We start from the raw sequence: 20,749 nt of genomic DNA, 5'->3' as shown, positions 1-20,749 counted from the left end.
CAGTGCACTTACATTTGTACAGTGTTTAACCCTTTTGCACATACAATCAAACCGGTGCGATCTGCATTCATGCTGCTGTTTACAAGCGGTTGTCATAATGAACCAGCTTCTCAAATAGTCTTTTCAAAATCACAATATATTTATATGTTACAAACTTTTAAACAATCACTAAATAAAAGTGTAAAGCCGTTACCATCGGAACGCACTGTTTTGATGCAGCGCTGCGGCAGTGTCTTCTGACGTCAAAGAATATACAAACTAGTCAGTCCACTCGAGCCTTCTCCCATTCCGTCCGTCCGTGTAATTCAATTTCATCTTCAACAACCCTCTATGGACACATTGGAGAAAGAATCACCATTGGCTAATAATTCGAGAGACTTTTGACAATATGTAAGCGTAATGCAACTGAAAATGTTTTCATATATATGATTTCACACACTATAGATTTTATTTTCATATTTCGCTTTTGATCCTTTTAATCACAATTTAGCTTGTGTACAAATGTACAAATTTCACATTCTATCAATTAATATGATGTCATGAATTTGCATTTTTAATAAAGATAGAAGTTGTTGTCACTGTTTGAAGTTTCAAACACATTTTTAACAAAATATTCACCTAATGAAAATAGAATTAATAATTATACTATATCAAACTTCTATATATATAACCCTTGCAGTGATCCGGCACAAGCCTATTTGTTAAATTCTTGAATATTTACAGTGTTTTCTGAAGTTAAAATATTTCCCAATGTATGATTGTGCCTTTTAAATATTTATTACACTTTTGTAACATGCTTGTTTATATGCACTTGTGCAATTTACATTGAGTTTACATTGATATGTATAACAAGCATTAAATTGGTACTCTCTCTTTATAAGAGATAGCAAGTGTTTACAGTTGAGTGAGTGCAGTGCACATTAATGAGAGAGAAGTTGCATGGTTGTTTTTCCCTCATCAGTGCAATTTATGATTAGAAATAATGTTTCTTTTTATCTTTTTGATCATCAACTGACTGTAAATAACAGAAAGGATTCTTAAAGAGACATAAAATGAAAATGGGGTGCATGGGTCACAACACATGGAACGAAGTGAAGAGAACTTTTACTTGTATAACATGTATGACTTGCTTGTACAAATATTTATTGTACACTTTTTCAAATTCAAGTCTGCAAGCTCTCAAGTTTTGCAACACTTTTACCCTCTAACAGACATCCAACAGGTGCATTACTGGTCTGTAGCCATGCTTTAAACTGAGAACGTTGTGAAAACAGTCTGGGGAAAAGTTTAACCAAAGTCAGAGTTGACGTCAGTAAATGCAATGTCAATGCCATTTCACGGCTGAACTAAAGTGATGGTGACAGCGTGATCACGACAGATCTGGACCCACTGCAGCCAAATAAGGTTAATTTCCTTCAGGGTGCACGCTCACGAGACACAACACGCTTAAAAGACGAGGCTGAATCCAGCTTCTTATTCAGTAAAAGGATCGTGGCGCTCAAGTTCTTCGACACTACACAACTCGAGCTCTGGCGAGTAAAATCTGAATATTTAATCGCCAATGGCTAATTAAATACATATTTTAGTCGCATAGTGCAAAATTTGGTCGCATATGTGAGTGATTTACTTGCTATGTAGAGGGCTGTTAAAAACTGTGTTTAATCAAATGGATCCAAACCTTAATTAAATGAAAATAAAACTACTGAAAGAAAGAAAAATTACTTTTTAACATACCATTGCACCCATTATGCATACCAATTCTTTTTTTTTTTTTAATCAAATGAAGTGCTTCACAACAGGGCATCACATTATAAAAGAAGTTGTTGATGAAAACTTCCATTCAGTACAACAGCACGCTTGCTTGTGAGATATTGGTTAAACATATTACTGCTTACATTGAAAAACAGCTCGGACAGACGCAAAAACGCATTCAGTGTGAACGTCCCCTACTAAACTTAAAAATGAAAAACACTTTAATATACTGACCAGGAAGAAGAGAGAAAGGGAGAGAAAAGGCTTAACGTGAAAATAGTGTATTTCTCATTGGATTAGTGTCATTGTTTTAGCAGTAAATTGTGTTTATCACAAGGGAAATGTAAGAAAATGACGTTAAGTGTTGTAACTACACCTGTACTAGTGTACTTTTATTTTGAATTAATGCTGTAATGCAGTTTTTCTTACCTCTCTCTCTCTCTCTCTCTCTACCAGTATGAGCTCTGACATATGTAATAAAATGTAATGACATGTCATAAATAGGTGCGTTTATTGTTGTTTTAAAATACCAATGGTGGGAAACAATTAACATGCACTCGAATGCTATATGATTTTGACAAAGTGATCTTGCTTCTGACAGAAAACACGTGCTGATTGTCACTGATCGTCCGTGTAAAGCAACAGCCAATATCTCAAGCAACTCACGTGAAAGGCGTGTGTTTCAGGTCAATTTTTCTCGATTTGAGAAACATTCTCAGCAGTTTGTGTGTGTGACGCTAAAATACGGGACAAACGGCATTACGTATGGATTTCATACGGAACGCAATTTTTTCCCTTAATTATGGGACGATTCCTTATTTTACAGGACGTTTGGCATATTTAGTTAATTAATTTTACCTGATACTGCTTCAGCATGAGGGTGACTCTCTCTCTCTTTCTCTCTCTCTCTCTCTCTCTCCACTCACTGTCATAAAATCCCTCAGTCGATGATGGCAGCGACAATGGTTGTCAGGGGCGGGGAATGGTAGAATTCAAGTAATAATGCACCAATTACAACATAGAATCTTCAGTTTCACAAAACAGCAACCAATACATTTAAAGGGAAACTAACGACAGTAGATTATGGACTTCTGAAACAGCAAAACAAGTGGGTATACCGAGGGTATACGCACATATTGATCCTTAGAAGTCATTATACGCAAACAGCCCAGGGAAAAAAGTAAGCATATGCCATATACGTACGTATGGCCCCGACTACACCACTGGTGTCACGCAAACATGTCGGCACCGAGGGAGATTTACAGTCAATGATAAACTTTCACTTTTATTGAATAATATACATTGAGTAAAAGTTTCTACATTATATGACAATAAAACCTGTTTAGCAAACATGTGCAGAGACAGATGTTCAAAACACAGAGGATTAAACTTTCTTTTGATTATCGTAAACCTGTAGAACAAACATTAGCATTGCAGCATCGTTTATCAATTTGGTTGCTATGAGACGTCTCTGTTGACAATCAAGGTACTGCTGAAAATGACAACATAATCAATCTCAAAATTAAAAATATGTCCCCTCTTTGATATGTAGTGTATAGTTGTCACTGAATTTCTAATTCAGTGAAAAGTCACGTCAAGCATTTTCATTTTCGATAATCATTTTCATGATCGATCATTGCTGTCACTTCTGAGTACTCGTGCCAGTCCCTTAGCTCCGCCCGCTTGCTTACGGTTGCTCGCTCTGACAAGCTCTGCAGAACTCCCCATTGGAATGAATGTGAGATTGCTGTCAATGGTGCGGTTTTTGGCAAAATATTCTCATAAATGGAACTGATAATATTATTACATAGGCTGGAATGAAGAGTGACATTGTAAAGCATATTTATCTGACCTTTTTTGTAAAAGAAATAGTTAAATTACACACTAACTTGAGTGAAAACTGTGAAGACTGTGAATCATAATAAAGAAAAATGTTTATCATAGTCACTTGAAAAGAGAAAAGAGTCATTTGATGGCATATCCGCACCTGATGATAGCGTAAGTGAACAGAACTGTTTATAACATCTCATAACACTCTCATTTTGATGCTGTGAACTGTTTATTTACTGTCGACTTTACTATGACCTGAATCAATAAATGTATTAACATTCAGTTATTAGCTTTAATTTACCTTCGAGCAAATGTAGATGTCCTCTCTGATGTTATACATGTTCTTTTGGGAATGAGGAATGACACACTTTAATCCATAGGTTGCTCTTAGTGAGATTTATTTAAAGATAAATTAAAAAAAGAAGAAAAAACACTGCAAGTATCCTCTCTAGGTACCTCGTGTCACTATTACAAATAACCCAGCAACAAAGATTTTTTTGGATCATTTCAATAAAATCCCACTTAAAACTACTCAAAACACACTTGCGTAGGATCTCATTGTAAAAGGCAAATGCTTCAGTTGCAAAGACAGGATTGGTCAGAAATGCTTTTAAGGCGGGACTAAGCAAAGGGTCAATTCAAGCTTGAATTACCGCCTTCATGTTTTTACAAGTCCCCGTCAGCAGGGGGCAGTAAGCACATCTCCAGCTGTACAGGTAACACGCAGCTACAGGCTCAACAAACCACAGCGCATCTCAGAAAAACACATCTGGAGACCCCTGCATTCGAAGTTTCAAACTGCGGTTAACTTGACACAATATCCTAAAAACGCTGTGTTTATGACGTGACGCAAAAAAGTGAGATGCTCCAAAAGTGTGTGTCTGACGCGTGTGTACATTGTCACATCCTTAGAAAAGCCTTCATAATAAGTGTACCTCAGACTCAGATTGGTGAATTCAATTGCAAAATGAATTGCTGTGAACTGTAGGCTAATGATTGGCTTATGTTGAAAAAAAAAATATTTATAAGATACTAAAGACACTTTTTGTATTGTCTACGTTATCAATGATTTACTTGTCTACCAAGATAATGGAATGCTTTTAATTATCGGAATTATTATTTTATATATTTATGTTTATAATTATTTAATAATTATATATTGAATTATTTATATTTGGAGACTCTCTTAAAAAAATATTGATATGTGATTAATTGTGATTAATTTGATTAATTAATCAACATATCATGTAATTAATTTGATTCCAATTTTTTATTGATTAACAGCCCTATTTATAAATAATTACAATTATAAATTGTCCTGCTGCTTTCAAACTTTGGACAAGCAGTTGTTTTTGTGTTAATAACATGAAAAGCTATCTAGAATTTATAGAAACGTTTGTATTTTAAGCCATTATTTTAGATTTTCTGTACACAATGTGTAGCATACTGTAAATTCTAAAATTTATATTTGTTTTTATAGCCTTCAGAAGTAGAACATTTAGATAGATATGAATACAGGAAATGAAAATCTTTATTTGATTAATCAGCTGATTAATCATGATCACAATAGTTGTTAATTGCAACCCTAAAGCCTACCCTTTGTTCAGAAGCTGCTCTTTTCAGATTATATGCAACTACATTTAAATAAGCAATATGAGGAAAGATTACATTTGAGAGAGAGAGACGTTTGAAACAGAAAGTGGGAAAACAATGGAAGGAAAAATTAAAGCTTCATTCACCCCAAAAATGTATGTTAAGATGTAATTTTACACAAGTAAATTTTAAATTAAGCCTACCCTTTGTTTAGATTTCAATTTGATTGACATTAAAGGAAAGCAAATTGACAAAAAAAAAAAAAAAAAGCATTAATGTACTTGAAAATAATTTATATTATGTTTGAAACATTAACATGAGGTTTATCACATTGCATATCAGCATTGCATTATCCAACAAGTTAATTACATTCCTCCATATCATGCAGCCCTATAATGTGCATTCACAGATTTGAATAAATCTCATCTCATATAAATAAATCTCTATTTTACAACAGCTGGAACTACCAGTTTTGTAATGAAGATCTAGGCTCCTATTAGTTACCCAGACCTTGAGCTACTAGATTACAGCACCCCAAAGCCTCTCACTCCCCATCACATTATCTTTTATTCTAAAACAGAGTGAGTGTTTACTTTTTGATCGGTTGTTTTTCAGAGGTCATTTCAGGAGATTTGTAAAGGGGTTCACTTGATGAAGGCACAGGACCAGCAGAGCTCCTCTACCAAACCAGAGCAGAAGAAAAGTTTAGACAGTGAGTTCTTTTGACACATTTCATTTTTAATACACATCTGATGTGAAACTTATTCAGTTTTGTTCAATTTACTCTAACAGAAAGTACAGAATCAAAATGAGCTTTAATTGACAGGTATGTTACACATACAAGGAATTTGTCTTGGTGACAGAAGCTTCCGGTGCACAAACAATACATCAACAAGACAGAGATAATAATAAAAAAATAGAATAAAAATAAGAAGTGAATAGAAAATATAAGTATATATAGAAATACACAATAAGACAATATATATATATATAAATATATATATATACAGTATACGTATGTACAAATACAAATCTGTTATATACAGATAGTGCAAGGGAAATTTTATCGCAGAAGAGGAATGGCATGTTGGATAATATGAAAAGACTAAGCTATGTATTGCACATTAATTATTGCAATGTGGCAGATTTAACTGTTTGTGAGATGGATAGCCTGAGGTAAAAAAAACTGTTCTTGTGCCTGACGGTTCTGGTGCTCAGAGTTCTGAAGCGTCGGCCAGAAGGCAACAGTTCAAAAAGTTAGTGGGCAGGGTGAGTGGGGTCCAGAGTGATTTTTCCAGCTTTTTTCCTCACTCTGGAAGTGTACAGTTCTTGAAGGGGGGGCAGGGGGGCAACCAATAATCCTCTCAGCAGTCTAAACTGTCCTTTGTAGTCTTCTGATGTCTGATTTCATAGCTGAACCAAACCAGACAGTTACTGAAGTGCAGAGGACAGACTCAATGACCGCTGAGTAGAACTGTATCAGCAGCTCCTGTGGCAGGTTGAATTTCCTCAGCTGGCAAAGGAAGTACAACCTCTGCTGGGCCTTTTTCACAATGGAGTCAGTGTGGGTCTCCCACTTCAGGTCCTGTGAGATGGTAGTGCCCAGGAACCTGAATGACTCCACTGCTGCCACAGTGCTGTTTAGAATGGTGAGGGGGGTCAGTGTTGGGGTGTTCCACCTAAAGTCCACTATCATCTCCACTGTTTTGAACGTGTTCAGCTCAAGGATGTTTTGATTGCACCAGTGAGCCAGCTGTTCAACCTCCCTTCTGTATGCAGACTCATCATCATCTTGGATGAGGCTGATGACGTACTACGGTTATATCATGTTTTTGTGTACCATTGATATCCCATGGTATTCTTTAATGTACCTTGGAAAACCATGTGCATACCATGGTAAATGAGTATGGTTATCGTTTAGTACCATGGTATAAATCATCGCATGGTTCTTCTTCTTCTTAGGGGAAACCCTGTTCTACGCCTAGGAACCCCACTATGTTTTTGTGTGTTTGAGTATTGACTGTATGTCTTACACAGGGTTCAAGCCTCCTGTTGTGAAGCAGAAAGACTCTGTATTACTGCTCAGAGATGGACCTTCTGTAATGGAGGAACTCAAGGACCACACTGTGTGCTCGTACCAGCAAATTAACTGCCTGGACAGTGTCATCAGGTTTGTTTGTGCTGTATACTGTTAAAACAGTATGTTCAGTGATCTAGATTGAACACTAATCACTTTATTTTCTTAATGAGACATTTCAGATGTAATGGTTTGATTTGTTAGTGTATTAGTGAATATGTATGCATTATCGAATGGTTTATCTCACAGATATTTGGAGAGCTGCAGTGTCCCGAACACGGTAAAACGAAAGTACCAGTTCTCCTCGAACACCACCTCCTCAAACTCTGATGAGGACAAAAAAACCTCTGGTGCCAGTCTACAGCAAACTGAGGGTGATTTAAGTCAACCTTGTTAATACCTTGAAATGAACTCTTATCTCAGTGGTTTCAATTGTCTTCTGATATTTGTTCTTCAGGTTTTTTAAAACAACACAAGGGAATGTTATGATTGTCATTTCAATCAAACATACTTCAGTTTCTATACTTGTATACTTTTTTTAGATCCTCTAGGTATAGAGGTGCCATCCACTGTGTCTATAAAGACCAATGAAAAGCCTCCATCAGGTCCCGCCCCTGTTGTGGGAGGGCCTTTATCTCCTTTGGACCTGCCCAGCAAAGCAGACAGTGTGGTGTCTCAGTGTTCCTATAGCAGTACTATTGTACACGTGGGGGACAAGAAAACCCAGCCAGAATCAGGTACTGGCTTGCATCAAAACATACCACAAAATACTTCTTTTATTTGACTTAATATTGTATTCATTTATTTTATTTAAATTCTCTCATTATTTACTCACCCTCATGATATCCCAGGTGTGTATGACTTTTTTCACGTTTCGTCCAGCTGTCTTTGAATGCAATAACACACATAATGTGTTAAAGGCTCCTGTTTCACAATATTGACGCACCTGGCTGCAACCATCCAGCTTTGCAAGAGATTTGTTTGTTTGCATGTTGGAAGAGGGAGATGAAATATATTGTGTTAAAATGTTTATACCCAAACATCATTTAACTGTCATTTGCAGACATTATTGAGGATGCTGCAGAAAGTCCTGCCCCTTCCACCACTGTCAGTGTGGTTTCCCTGCCCACAGTGGAGCAGGAAGCTTATAGGAAGCTGGGACTTACAAAGCAGGTGCTGGCAGCGCACACACATAAGGAAGAGCAAGCATTCCTCAGTCGTTGCAAGGAACTCTGGCATGGTCAGAGCTCACATAGAAACAGAGGACAGGCTGCTGAAGGTATGAACACAGAGCTGATACATGGTATCACAGGCACTGAGGAAACAAACACATTCAGTCAACCACATCTGCCCTGTTCACACCAGACAAAGGCCCTGTTCCATGCCTGCAGCCCTTGCTATTCTCCACTTCATCCAGTCTTGAAGCCTGAACCCGGCCCGTACCCGAGACCATGTTACCTCGACCCGACTGTTACCATCAAATTAAAGCCTGAACCTAAAATCTTCTCCAAGCAAGTAAATTTGTTGCAATAGGCTTTATTGTAATTAAGCATTGTAGGCAAAATTTGTAACAGTATGGTAACAGTAAACCTACAGTTTTAACCAGGCATGGCAGCCCCTCAGCACACATTGGCTTACCAATTAAGCGCTGAAACTTTGCTGGGTGAAAAACAATCTGGAATCATGTGTAACATTGTAACAGTCACATGAAGTCCTCTGTGTAACCTGAACTTCTTCAGAGTATCACATTTTTGTGACACCTACACACAAAAAAAGAAGCTAGATGCTGCGCAATGAATAAAACAAAACACAGTTGCCTCAATATGCGTTTTAAAAACTGAAGTTCTTTTTAACTTGACACGGTGTCTCAAAATTGCAGCAATCCTGCACAAGATGCTGAAAAAAACCGTAAGATGTGGTGCAATGGTCAAAGATGTATAGCCGTCCAGCGCATGTTTACATCGAAAAACTATTGAAAAACAGTGCAGACACACAAAACCACATGCGGTGTGAACAGCCCCTAATTAGTCTGTTCACGTACATAGTTTTTCATTAGGTTCGGCTAGGGTTTATAATTAAAGATACACTTGTAAAACTGACCCTAAACCTGATGGTTTGGTGATTTAATGTGCTTAGATTGTGGGTAGTAATCCACTATGAATCCACCCCAGTGTGGGCATCTCAAATTTAGGCATTTCGGGCACTTGTGAGCACCCGTTTAAATTATAAAATGGCAAATGGGATACCCTACAGTAGACTTCCAAATTGGAGACGTGCAAGGCCACCAGACTGCAAGGCCACATCAAGTGCGCCATTTGGGACAGGGACAGATAAATACCTAAAAACAAGTTGTAGTCATAGTCCATAAAACTCTCTCTCCAGCACACAAACTCTTCACTCTTTCTTGTTCCCTTTCTCTGCCCCTTTCTGTTGATTCCTTCAGGAGCTCGTGGATCCAAAGCAGGACTTGGTGTGCCTGGTACAGAGCCAACAACCAAGAAAAGTTGGCGCACCAAAAAGTCAAAGAAACCACGCACAAAACATGCCGATTCATCAGATAATGCTGCGTCTCAGCACAGAACTCTACCACCCCTGCAGGGTTTGAACCAGACATCATGGTCACCCTCCGAGACGTCACAGTCTGGCCTTTCAATTCCATTTCCCACCGTGGTTCAAGGGTACCCTCTTTACCCTGTAGTTCCACCCACTGCCCCTACTGGAATAGCAGAGTCCCAGTCCGCTCAGGCCACGCCCACTGCTCCTGTTTATCCTAACCCCTTGGTCACACCAGTTGTGGCGATCGTTTTGCCCAGTTTTATGTTGCCACAGATAGGCACACCATCTCTCTCTCCATTCTGTACTGACACTCAGCAAGGCTATAATGGCGTCTTTCAGCCCCAGCAACCCTTCAATGCCCAGCTACCCTTCAATCCTCAGCAATCCTTCAATCCCCAAAAGCTCTTCAGTGCCCAGCAACCCTACAACACACAGCAACCCTTGCAGCCTCAACAAGTCTACACCACCCAGCAAGCCTCTTCCACCCCGCAGCATCTTCAAAACCCCCAAGGCTGCAGTCCTCAGCAGTCCTTTCAGCCCCACACCTCCTTCACTCCTCAGCAACTAACATTTACACCTCAGACAGCCTTTCAGTACACAATGACACCTGACCCCAAACCTACCATTGAGTCTGAAAAGTGTCCCTCTCCCCTGCCAACCCCTCACTCCCCCCCACTGTTTGGGTCCCGCTGTAGTTCTCCATTGCAGCTAGACCTGCTTCAAATGGAGGAAAAGCAGGACTGTCATAGCGCAGCGCCCCCATCAAGCACCCAGGGGAACTGCAGCACTGTACACGACAAGAACAACATTAACAGCAACTCTTCTGCCCCAGATCATATGCAGCAGGTAAAGTTACAAACCTTGCACATCAGTGAATCTTGGACTTGATGACTTCTGGCCTTTTCCTGATTTTCTCCAGCTGCTCTTCCAGACATGTTGCTCAGCTGACAGCAGCCATTCCGGTGACCAGTCCTCATCCAGCAGCGTGCTTAAACTGTTGTTACAGGAAGACTCTCATTCTGGCACGGGCTCGGCCACATCAGCATCTACTGGCTCTACATCCAATGACTGCAACACCTCCAACAGTGGCACAGGTCACCACCAAGCTAAAGCTCAACATTTAACATGAACAGTTAAAAAACACTTAACAGATTATATGTCAGACATTGCCACATTACAGAATAATTGAATTATTCGTCCAATAATGTGGTGGTAACGGCACAAATCGGTTCTTCCAAAGTCAATTACCATGTTGAGGTCGACCGATATTGAATTTTGCAGATACCGATAACTTGGTTTGTGACAAAAGCCAATAACCAATTAATCAGCTGATAGTTTTTAAAATAGATTTATTGGCTGTGTTTTCGCCAGCCACAGAGGGGGGAAAAACTGTCAGTGAACTATTGGCATTTGTTTTTGCAGATAAACGATAGTTCCAAAAGTAGCTATCAGCACTGATTAATCGTCAAAACCAACATATCGGTTGATCTCTAATACCATTGTTACCACATGTGCGTGTTTTATGAAGACATTTTTCAGGCTCTGTCCCTGAAAGCATAAATAATTAATGTTAATTATTAAATATTCATAATTCTCAGCAATTCAGTGTAGAACATCCAGCTTCAGCTCTCAAAACTATACTTCATTTTCTCATTATTGTTATTTCTGTTCCTGAGCAGGAAGCAACACAAGCAAGTACTTTGACAATGTGGATTCCTCAGACAACAATCAGAAGAGCAAAGAGACAGTCAAGGTGCAGGAGCATTTTTCCAAGTATGTTCTTCAAGAACCTGAATGGAGGCTTATGGCTGCTGCAGATGACCATGTCATGATGACCTATCAGGTACCATCAAGGTGAGCGACAACTCTTTGTTGCCTTTGACCTTTAATATATTTAAATCACAGAAATGATTTAAAGACTGCATTATTGTGGGACAGGGACATGGAAAAGGTTCTGAAAGAAGATCGGGAGCGTTTGAGGCGTATGCAGAAGAACCAGCCTAGTTTCTCCTCAGAACAGCGTAGAGAACTGATCGATCAGCACCCCTGGATAAGGAAAGGAGGCTTACCCAACGCCATCAACATCAAGGTATGAATGGCTGTTTTGCAAACCCCAGTGATCTGCCAACCTAGATAATATTTTAGGCATTGTATTGTACAGCATCCTCTTGCAGTTCTCACGAGGAGCACTATTTGCGTAATTTGAGTACTTGAGTGACCATTCACAGAGTTGGTGGTAGAATGGTAGGATTCTTCCTCTTTTTGGTGTGATTTCATGCTGCGATGAAGAAGTGGTGCTAATGTTTGTTCTACAAGTTTACGATAATCAAAAGAAAGTTTAATCCACCGTGTTTTGAACATCTGTCTCTGCACACGTTTGCTAAATAGGTTTTTTAATGTATATTATTTAATAAAAGTGAAGGTTTATCATTGGCTGTAAATCTCCCGTGTTTGCGTGATGTCGCATCTCAGCTAAATCAGAGCTGAACGTTTCCGTTAAGTGGTGTTCCATTGCAGTTTTCCCAGTATGAAGTTTAAAATTCCAAGATAAATGGGAGGAAGCATGAATCATCACAGCAACAAACTCCAACAGTGCGCAGCGTGACTTTCTGTCCAGGGCAGAGACGACGCTCTACACTCTGGAGAAGCGCACACACACACAAGGCAAAATCTTTCTTTTAAACATCTAGATGGAGCACAGCTGAATGTAACAGAACGCAGGGTCTTCAAAACCATTTTCAACTTAACATGATTAAGTTGATGATTTTTTTTTTTATGATTATGGCGTCACGGAAACTACGGTTTGCAGATACATGGTTCAGAAACAGTGGTGCGCACTTACTAAGCTTATTACGGTAACCTGAAGGAAGAACAGAGATGCATGTTCTGAACATTGTTTCATTGAATTGACCAGTGAGTCTTCACATAATGACAAAATACTATGTATTATATTTTGATTATGCCCTCTTTTGTACTTATTGAAACAGACTACATTATAACAGCCTATGTTAATGAATAGATGCTGGAACAATGACACACAATGCAGCAGTGAAAAGATGTATGACATAAATGTACATACTGTATTTGTACGTCTATGTGCCCACCCCACCCCACCGAGTACTTGACGAGTACTCAAGTAGACAAAATGACCAAAATGCCCATCCCTAGTCAGTAATTCGACTCGCTTCTTTGCATCACATTTAGTATGAAAGGGCCTTTTAAGCGGTAAACGGTGAGGCAGCTCACTAGGGTTTGGAACAATGCCTGTTTAATCAATAGTAAGTATACCTGCAGTACCATTTAATGACCATAACTGTGTGTTTGTTTAGGAGTGCATGTACTGTGAGGATGATGCCTCTGCTCCACTAGAAGAGGACCTGCCTGATATGGAGTTGGGCATTTTTGGAGGCGAGGTGGGACAAGACGGAGAAGGCTCTAAGACTTAGGAAGAGAATGAGCAACCTAGTTAATAAACTGTGCTATGACAATCCACTAATCTCCAGCAGAGGGCGACATGACCTTCCAGGTTCACATCTGGCAAAAACATTCACACGCAGTGTAAAATCCCCGATATACTTCTAGCGAAATGGAGTGACATCAATTCGAAAAAAAATCTGGCCAAAACAAATGTGTTTTTGAGTTCGTTTCGGTGGTTCGAAACAGCTCACCAGTGTGAACTCTCAGGAAAACTTTGTATGTGCTATTCACCTCACTGCCATTGGTCCACGTTATGGGTAGGTGTGACCTGGAGCTCCACCTACTTTGAGGCCGACAGCTGATTCCTGTTCAGTCAGTTCAGATCAGTCAACATGAACACACCAGTGTGCAGAGTTGCTGAGCTAGTGTAAACTTGCCTACATCTGTACGATCGTTCATGTAGAGACAATTTCCAAAAATATGACCTTTTTTTTTTTTACATTAGTCTACAAAGGAACCAAATCTATTCGAATACTTTTAAAAATGTACAGTATTCACTTTGTTGTTTGTTATTCTGCTTCATTCATGTGCTGTCTGCATCCGAAAGCCACTCTCACATCTTTCCAAAGTGAGATATGCCTCTAACCATTATTCTTTTGTCTGTATTCTGCTCATTTATACCTGTCTGCCCACCTGTTATACACCCATCTTTGCTGTAGTGTCGAGGTCATCATAAAATTCAATAACACTGGGTAACTGGTGCATATTATACATTTACATTTAGCATGTTAGAGCATTAGCATCATGAATGCAGAATGTAAACATGTCAAATTAATCATTATCTACTGCATAATATCACTTTAAATCATCATTTATTGGTTAAAACAGCTTCTCTTACTGATGTGAATTCTACTCATAGAATGAGATATGATGTCATTAATAACACATTTTAATGTCTTAATAGTCCTGAGCAACCTCATATTTAAATGCCCCTCTAAATGCCTCTCGCAGCGGCATGGCCGGTGTCTGAATGTTCGCAAACAGTATATGTTGCACAACTGTTTCAGACTTCTTTCTTGCTCTGAACGAAAAACAAAGAAGACTTTGCCTCAAGGATATTGGGGCTTTAAATGGCTTTTTTATTTTAGTTTGAGGGGGGATCTACACAGTTATCCTTTGTTTTTCCGTAAAGAATATGAATGTTTATTTAAGTGTGTGTTTGTGTGTGTGTAAAGAGAACCGTGTGCCAGGTAGCTTACTGGTTTAGCCCAAAGGTGCTGTTCAAATGTATGGGCTCTGATTGGCTGGAACTGCTGTCAATGTGTGATTCTCTGCAAATCTCTCATACTCTTTTAATACGTAGCTACAGCAACGTTTTTGTCTCCAGAATGTTCCGAGTTCATATCAGAACTTACTCAAATGGCTAGAGTATGTTTTTACTTACATAAAATGAGGTGAAGAGCATTTGCCTATATAGTGTGCTTAAATGAAAGACAAACACCCGATATGAACACAGAAGAATACATAGGCCAATACCAGTGTAACCAGCCAAGAACAAAACCAGGAAATGACACCACACTGTTGTTTTAGGGACCATTCCAGACAAATAAGCTACTGCCGACAATACTAGACCAGTCTAGTCTCATTACCAGAACATAAGAAATAGGTTTGTTATACTGTAGGTGTTCAGGGCTGTGCAATTGTGGGAATGTGTTTGTATTTGTTTTGTAGTTCTTAAAAATGACAATGGACCTGGTTTCCTTCTTCCTCTCTTCTTCTCTCATTATGCATTTAGTTTTTTGCTCATTGAAATGTAACATTGCAGTTATCCAAAAAAGATGCCATGGCACCAGTGCTTTGAGCGGAGGAAACTAGCTTTATTATATACAGCGACCAAATATAAGACTGAAATCCATTTTTCAGGACATAGACTCTCAGGCCACACCTCACAATGCTGGCCTCTATTCTCTGAGCTTCAGTGCACTGTCGAGTGTACTTCACAGTTGAAGTATGAATATTTGAACTGGCCCTCTACATCTCAGTTTCAGACTCTCAAGTGTTGAAACGTAAATGACAGTATAATACAAGCTGAGAAAGAGCCGTAAAGTGACAGCAACTGCTTACAATGGTTGCTGTCAATAAATATTTAGATATGTGTATTTCTCTTTAATTTCTTAAAGTTTTTGTTTGATCGTCTTTATGAGCATGTCACACTCGTTCAGTTTTTTTATTTTAATTTTTTATTTTTTTGAATGTAAAACAATCATTATTCCTACCTTGTAATAAAAAGATATCTCCAGTTGTTCATCTGTGGATTTGATTTCTTTTAAAGGAAAACCGTGTCTTGTTAATGGCCTCTTTCAAAAGGACACTTCATTGCTCAATAATTCGGATGGCATCAAATTAAACTTAATTCTTCAAAACAATATCAGTAAAGTGCTTTTAGCATTTGAGATGGAGGGGAGATGGTGGACTGCATATTTAATTATAAACTGAAGCATTAATTGTGCCATTCAGAGATAATCAAAACTATATGGTTGACTTCAAAATATATTAAAGGAATATTCCGGCTGTAAAGTTGTTTAAATTGTAATTTTTACAGCCATTTTAGGATTTGTTGACATTACATAGTCATGGCAAAGAAGTTGTAAAATTGGCTATAACTTTACACAGAAAAGGTTAGTAAGTGATTTCATCCACTAAAATCATGTTAACACGTATTGTTTACATCTTGTGGTTATATTTCTGAGTATTTTAACATTAAAAAAATATTGGTCTACATTCACTTCCATTGCAAGTGCCTCACTGTAACCCAGATTTTTGCTTTGTTTTAAAGAAATGGAGGGATGAGTGAAATTAAATTTTTGTGGTAATCAATATTATGTCACAAATGCTGTCGACTGAGCTTAACTTGTATTGAACCCGGAATATTCCTTTAAAAATAAGCTATATACTTTAAAACTGTAGCACTCTATTTTAAGGGTCTATAATAATGCACAAGATATGGGGCCTGGGTAGCTCAGCGAGTATTGATCCAGGGTGTGCTGAGTGACTCCAGCCAGGTCTTCTAAGCAACCAAATTGGCCCGGTTGCTTGGGAGGGTAGAGTCTCATGGGGTAACCTCCACGTGGTTGCTCTCAATGGGGCATGTGGTAAGTTGTGCGTGGATCGCGGAGAGTAGCATGAACCTCCACATGCTGTGAGTCTCCGCGGTGTCACGTACAACGAGCCACGTGTTAAGATGCGCAGATTGACGGTCTCAGAAGCGGAGGCAACTGAGACTTGTCCTCCACCACCTGGATTGAGGTGAGTAACCGCGCCACCACGAGGACTTACTAAGTAGTGGGAATTGGGCATTCCAAATTGGGAGAAAAGGGGATAAACATGAATAAGATAGTAAATAAATAACTGAATTTACAGTACTTCTATCATATAGCCATAATTTACAACAGCTATTGTAATTCATGCTTTGTTTCAGAGATAATTTATCAAGTTTACTGAACAATATTAAACCAGTAATTAAGGCCAGTTAGTATTGGCTTTACAACGCTGTTACTAATGAATTACTAAAACATTTTATCAATGACACTGGAACCCCTAACCAATAAATTTACCCTTTCAGACACCAATTATTTTCCAGGGACAAAAACATGACCATGCTTTATTTCTAATCTAATGCAGTCATAAATGATAATCTATCATAAAATTAGGTTATGGTAAATGTTATTTTTGTACATTTTTAAACATTACAACAGACTTAGGTTCTGAATTATGCCGTACATTTTGCTTTGTGTGACTTGGCAACATCTAGTTTTTATTTTAGTGGCACCACATGACAAAAACAAGAAAAAGTTATGTTGATTGGAATGGACCCAGGGCCTGAAATGGTTAAATGGGTAAAAATGTTCACTTTAGAACAGAGGACCCAGTTGTTTTTAACCCCTTCGGACCTGATTTTTTTTCCACAGAGCAAAAATTAACAACTGAATTTTTTGGCAGTGTCCTCTTTCAGCAGGATAATGTGCCCTGCCACACTGCACACATGGTTCGGGAATGGTTTGAGGAACATGAAGGTGATGATCTCAATCTGATTGAGCATCTGTGGGATGTGTTGGACCAACAAGTCTGATCCACGGAGGCTCCACCTCACAACTTACAGGACTGAAGGATCTGCTGCCGATGTCTTGGTGTCAGATACCACAGGACACCTTCAGGGGTGTTGTAGAGTCCGTGCCTCAGCGGGTCAGTGCGGTTTTGGCGGCACACGGAGGACCAACAGCATATTAGGCAGGTGGTAATAATGTTTTGGCTCAGTGTATATGCTTGTGCATTGTAGCAGTTTCTCTAAACTGTTGACCAAATGCAAGTGTGACCGGAGCGGGAAGAATCTGCCACGGGACATGGTGTTTCTAGAAATGCCAATATCCATTCCAGCTTCCCAGTACATGGAGACTCTTGGCAATTTAATCACTCCCATAGCCAGGTGGAGACCAACTTGGGTTCTGATTTCTCCTGTACTACCCATTTTGAAACTTTGCATGGCATTGTGCACTCTTCATTTTAGAATCTCTCTTGTATTGGTCAAATCTGACCCGAAAACAAGTATTTTTGTTTTATTTAATTCAAATAATAAAAAAATGTAACACTAACTTCAATAAAGTAAATAAAATAAAAAACGTTGTGCATTTTTGGAAGAGATTGAGGATTTTGGTATTTAGACCTTATTTGGCTCTAAATTAGACCTTATTTTATATGAAAATGAATGCACATTTTATGTTATCTTCTCTTCAATAATAATAATTAAAAAAATTATAAAACAACTTCATTTCAGTAAATTGAAAGAATGTCAAAACATGTCATGCATTGGGGGTCTCTGCTAAAAATCTGCTGGACTAAAAATAAATGTGAAAGGACAGCCATGTCCAATAGATGCCTCAGTGCTCTTTGCATTGGCCTACAGAGATGTCAATCTTAATTTCTAGATATTAATCACAAGTTATGCATTGGATATATTTTTAGACATTATAAAATAACTTGTCAATCTTAGTGTATTTTTAGCTCTGAAATGTTTGCACAAATTTCATCACCTGGCACACTGATACCAAGTCACGAGGTTCCTGCTGATATCTTTCAAGACATGATGTCCATTGGGGTGGACATTAAACTTCACAAAAATCCTGTGTTCTACAACTCTGAAAAATCTTTGAATAGAATCACTTGATACTGTTAAGATCATAACAGGTGCAAGTTGATGAGGCTACAATGAACATAAATTCGTTTTTAAAGGTAAAAAGGTGCTCACTCTTTCTGTCAAGTTGGTGAGCCATGCCTGTCTAATGTGATGTCTGAAGCTCTCTCAGTGTAACAACTGCCGGGAGTAATCACAGGAGGGATGGATCCAAGTACAAGCTGAACTTTAATGAAGTGCAGACGTGGATGAACAAATGTAAACAGTGCAAAACATAAAAGGTCAATCCAGAATACAGGCAAAATCCAAACACAAGAGATAATCCAAATACAGAACAGGTAAACCATGTACACAGACATTCATTAACAACCGACAAAGAGAACTGAAAACAGGGTACTAAATACAAAACAGGATAACAACAGATAATCAAACAGACCAATGACAAAACAGAACTACAATGGACTACAAACCCCATAACAGAATGCAAACAGGAATAAGGATCCGAAAACAGGGATGAACGTCCAGACATTACACAGAAATAAAACAGAGTCCAAACTTCAGAATATGTGACACTCAGATTAAGTTAGGCGTCATGTTTTCATTGTGATTGGTTGATCAGTGACCAGGCATTATTCATATTATAAAAGCATGTGTTTTTATTGGTTTACACCAAAAAACATGTGATGTCCATTCCAATGGACGCAGGGTCTGAAGGGTTTTTAATAGAACATGTTAGTAATTTGTTAGTAACAGCTTTGTAAAGCCAATACTAATTAGCTTTAATTACTCGCTTAGTATTGTTTTGTTAACTTGTTATACGCTCAAAAATATAATTTACATTTTTACGCATTTCAATTTATTAACAAAATTATTGAATTGAATTATCAGTAAAAAAAGATATATATATATATATTAAGGTTTCTTCATTCTATTTTGTTAAAGATTACACAATTCAATTTGATGGAATTTTGTTATGAAACTGAAAAGCGTAAATCTTCAAAATAGGCGAAATATTTTTTGAGTGCGTGACAGATCTCTGAAATAGAGCATTAATTACATTACTTTCTAAACAAAAACAAGATGTTTCATATGTTGTAAATTATGGCTAATATAGCTTTATACTCTACATTTAGTTAATTTGTTCATTTCTGTCTTATTACAAATGAAGTCATTACCCTTAATTGAATTAGAGAAAGTTTTTACAAGTGATTTAGTGTCAGTTTCTTTGAGCAGACATAATGGAGTTGGTTTAGGTCAAATGAATGTACTATTGTAGTTTTAACTGAACTTCATTAGGTTTATCAAACTCAATTTACTAAGGTTTCATTCAAATATGTTTCTTATGCTGGTCCAACTTAATTTATTTTAGTAAACATCAGCATATGCCAGATGTAAAGACTGTCAATTTAATTTCAAATGCTTATAAAGCAAAGCTGCACACAAATCAAATTTTCACTTCAAAGCGAAAGTCTGTCCTCAACTTTAAAACAACCCCCATTCTTCACCACAACGGTGACCCCCAAAACTCCAGCATAACAGACACTTTTTAAATCCATTCATAACAGTACATGAAGCATAAACAAACCTCCTCGTATTCTCATCTTGCTCAAAAATGCGTAAAATAACACTTGTTCTCCCTATCCAGTCCAATGGAAAGCATGCTGGGAAATGGAAATCCCCCGCCATTTGACACATTTAAATAAATAGAACACAATAAAATCAAGTTGTCACAAAATATTCTAGCATTGTGTTGCTTTAGTTTATTTGAATTAAATAAACTGAACAAGCAGCAAAAATCCCTTTTTTTTCTTTCTTTCTTTCTTTTTTTGGAGTGGGCCCTTAAAATAAAGTTTTACCAAGTATGCTGAAGAATTATTCAAGTGTCAGATAGATCAGCCATACCTCATTGTGCTGCTGCTTAAAAAATGATGGCCAGTAATTGTATTGTGGTGACTTTGTAAGGCAAAGTGAAACTGATCACAATGTATTTTTTCTCACAAATAAACCATCTGGTCTACACGTGAAGCATCTTGGTCCCGAGGGATCCGTTTCTTCGCCATCTGTTTTCACAGTGAGCAGAGAGTTAGCTGACCCCTCACCCCGCTCAACAGTGAGCTGTTTCTAATGTTGGCAAATGAAATGATTTGTAATATTTAACATCATGACGTAACGTATGGCTATGCTTTTCAAATGGAAGAAAATGAAAGATATGTTACCAATTGAAATCACTCAAGGGCGTAGATTCAAATAATACACAAGTTTTAATGGAATTAAATGTAAGTGCTTTTTTAAAATAATAAGCTTCACATTTCTGCCTTAAATTAACCATCCAAAAA

At 38.0% G+C, this 20,749-nt stretch overlaps 1 protein-coding gene across 3 annotated transcripts in view; it reads left to right on the top strand.

Moving 5' to 3' along the window:
- Positions 1–15,527, top strand: part of LOC127429483 (period circadian protein homolog 2-like) — a 41,808-nt gene extending 26,281 nt beyond the window's left edge. For 2 of the 3 annotated variants that reach the window (XM_051678500.1, XM_051678502.1), the window contains 10 exons: positions 5,791–5,887; positions 7,213–7,345; positions 7,502–7,626; positions 7,795–7,989; positions 8,316–8,531; positions 9,696–10,654; positions 10,740–10,902; positions 11,488–11,662; positions 11,747–11,897; positions 13,138–15,527. In XM_051678500.1, coding sequence (XP_051534460.1) covers positions 5,791–5,887; positions 7,213–7,345; positions 7,502–7,626; positions 7,795–7,989; positions 8,316–8,531; positions 9,696–10,654; positions 10,740–10,902; positions 11,488–11,662; positions 11,747–11,897; positions 13,138–13,254 — 2,331 coding nt within the window. In that variant the 3' untranslated portion in view covers positions 13,255–15,527. The remainder of the gene's footprint in view (positions 1–5,790; positions 5,888–7,212; positions 7,346–7,501; positions 7,627–7,794; positions 7,990–8,315; positions 8,532–9,695; positions 10,655–10,739; positions 10,903–11,487; positions 11,663–11,746; positions 11,898–13,137) is intronic. The other variant, XM_051678501.1, reaches the window with a different exon arrangement.
- Positions 15,528–20,749: the final 5,222 nt, after the last annotated feature.

This window comes from Myxocyprinus asiaticus, chromosome 39 (genome assembly GCF_019703515.2).
Source record: "Myxocyprinus asiaticus isolate MX2 ecotype Aquarium Trade chromosome 39, UBuf_Myxa_2, whole genome shotgun sequence".
NCBI lineage: Eukaryota > Metazoa > Chordata > Actinopteri > Cypriniformes > Catostomidae > Myxocyprinus > Myxocyprinus asiaticus.
Note: the sequence above shows the minus strand (reverse complement) of the source record. Positions and strands in the feature narration are given on the sequence as shown.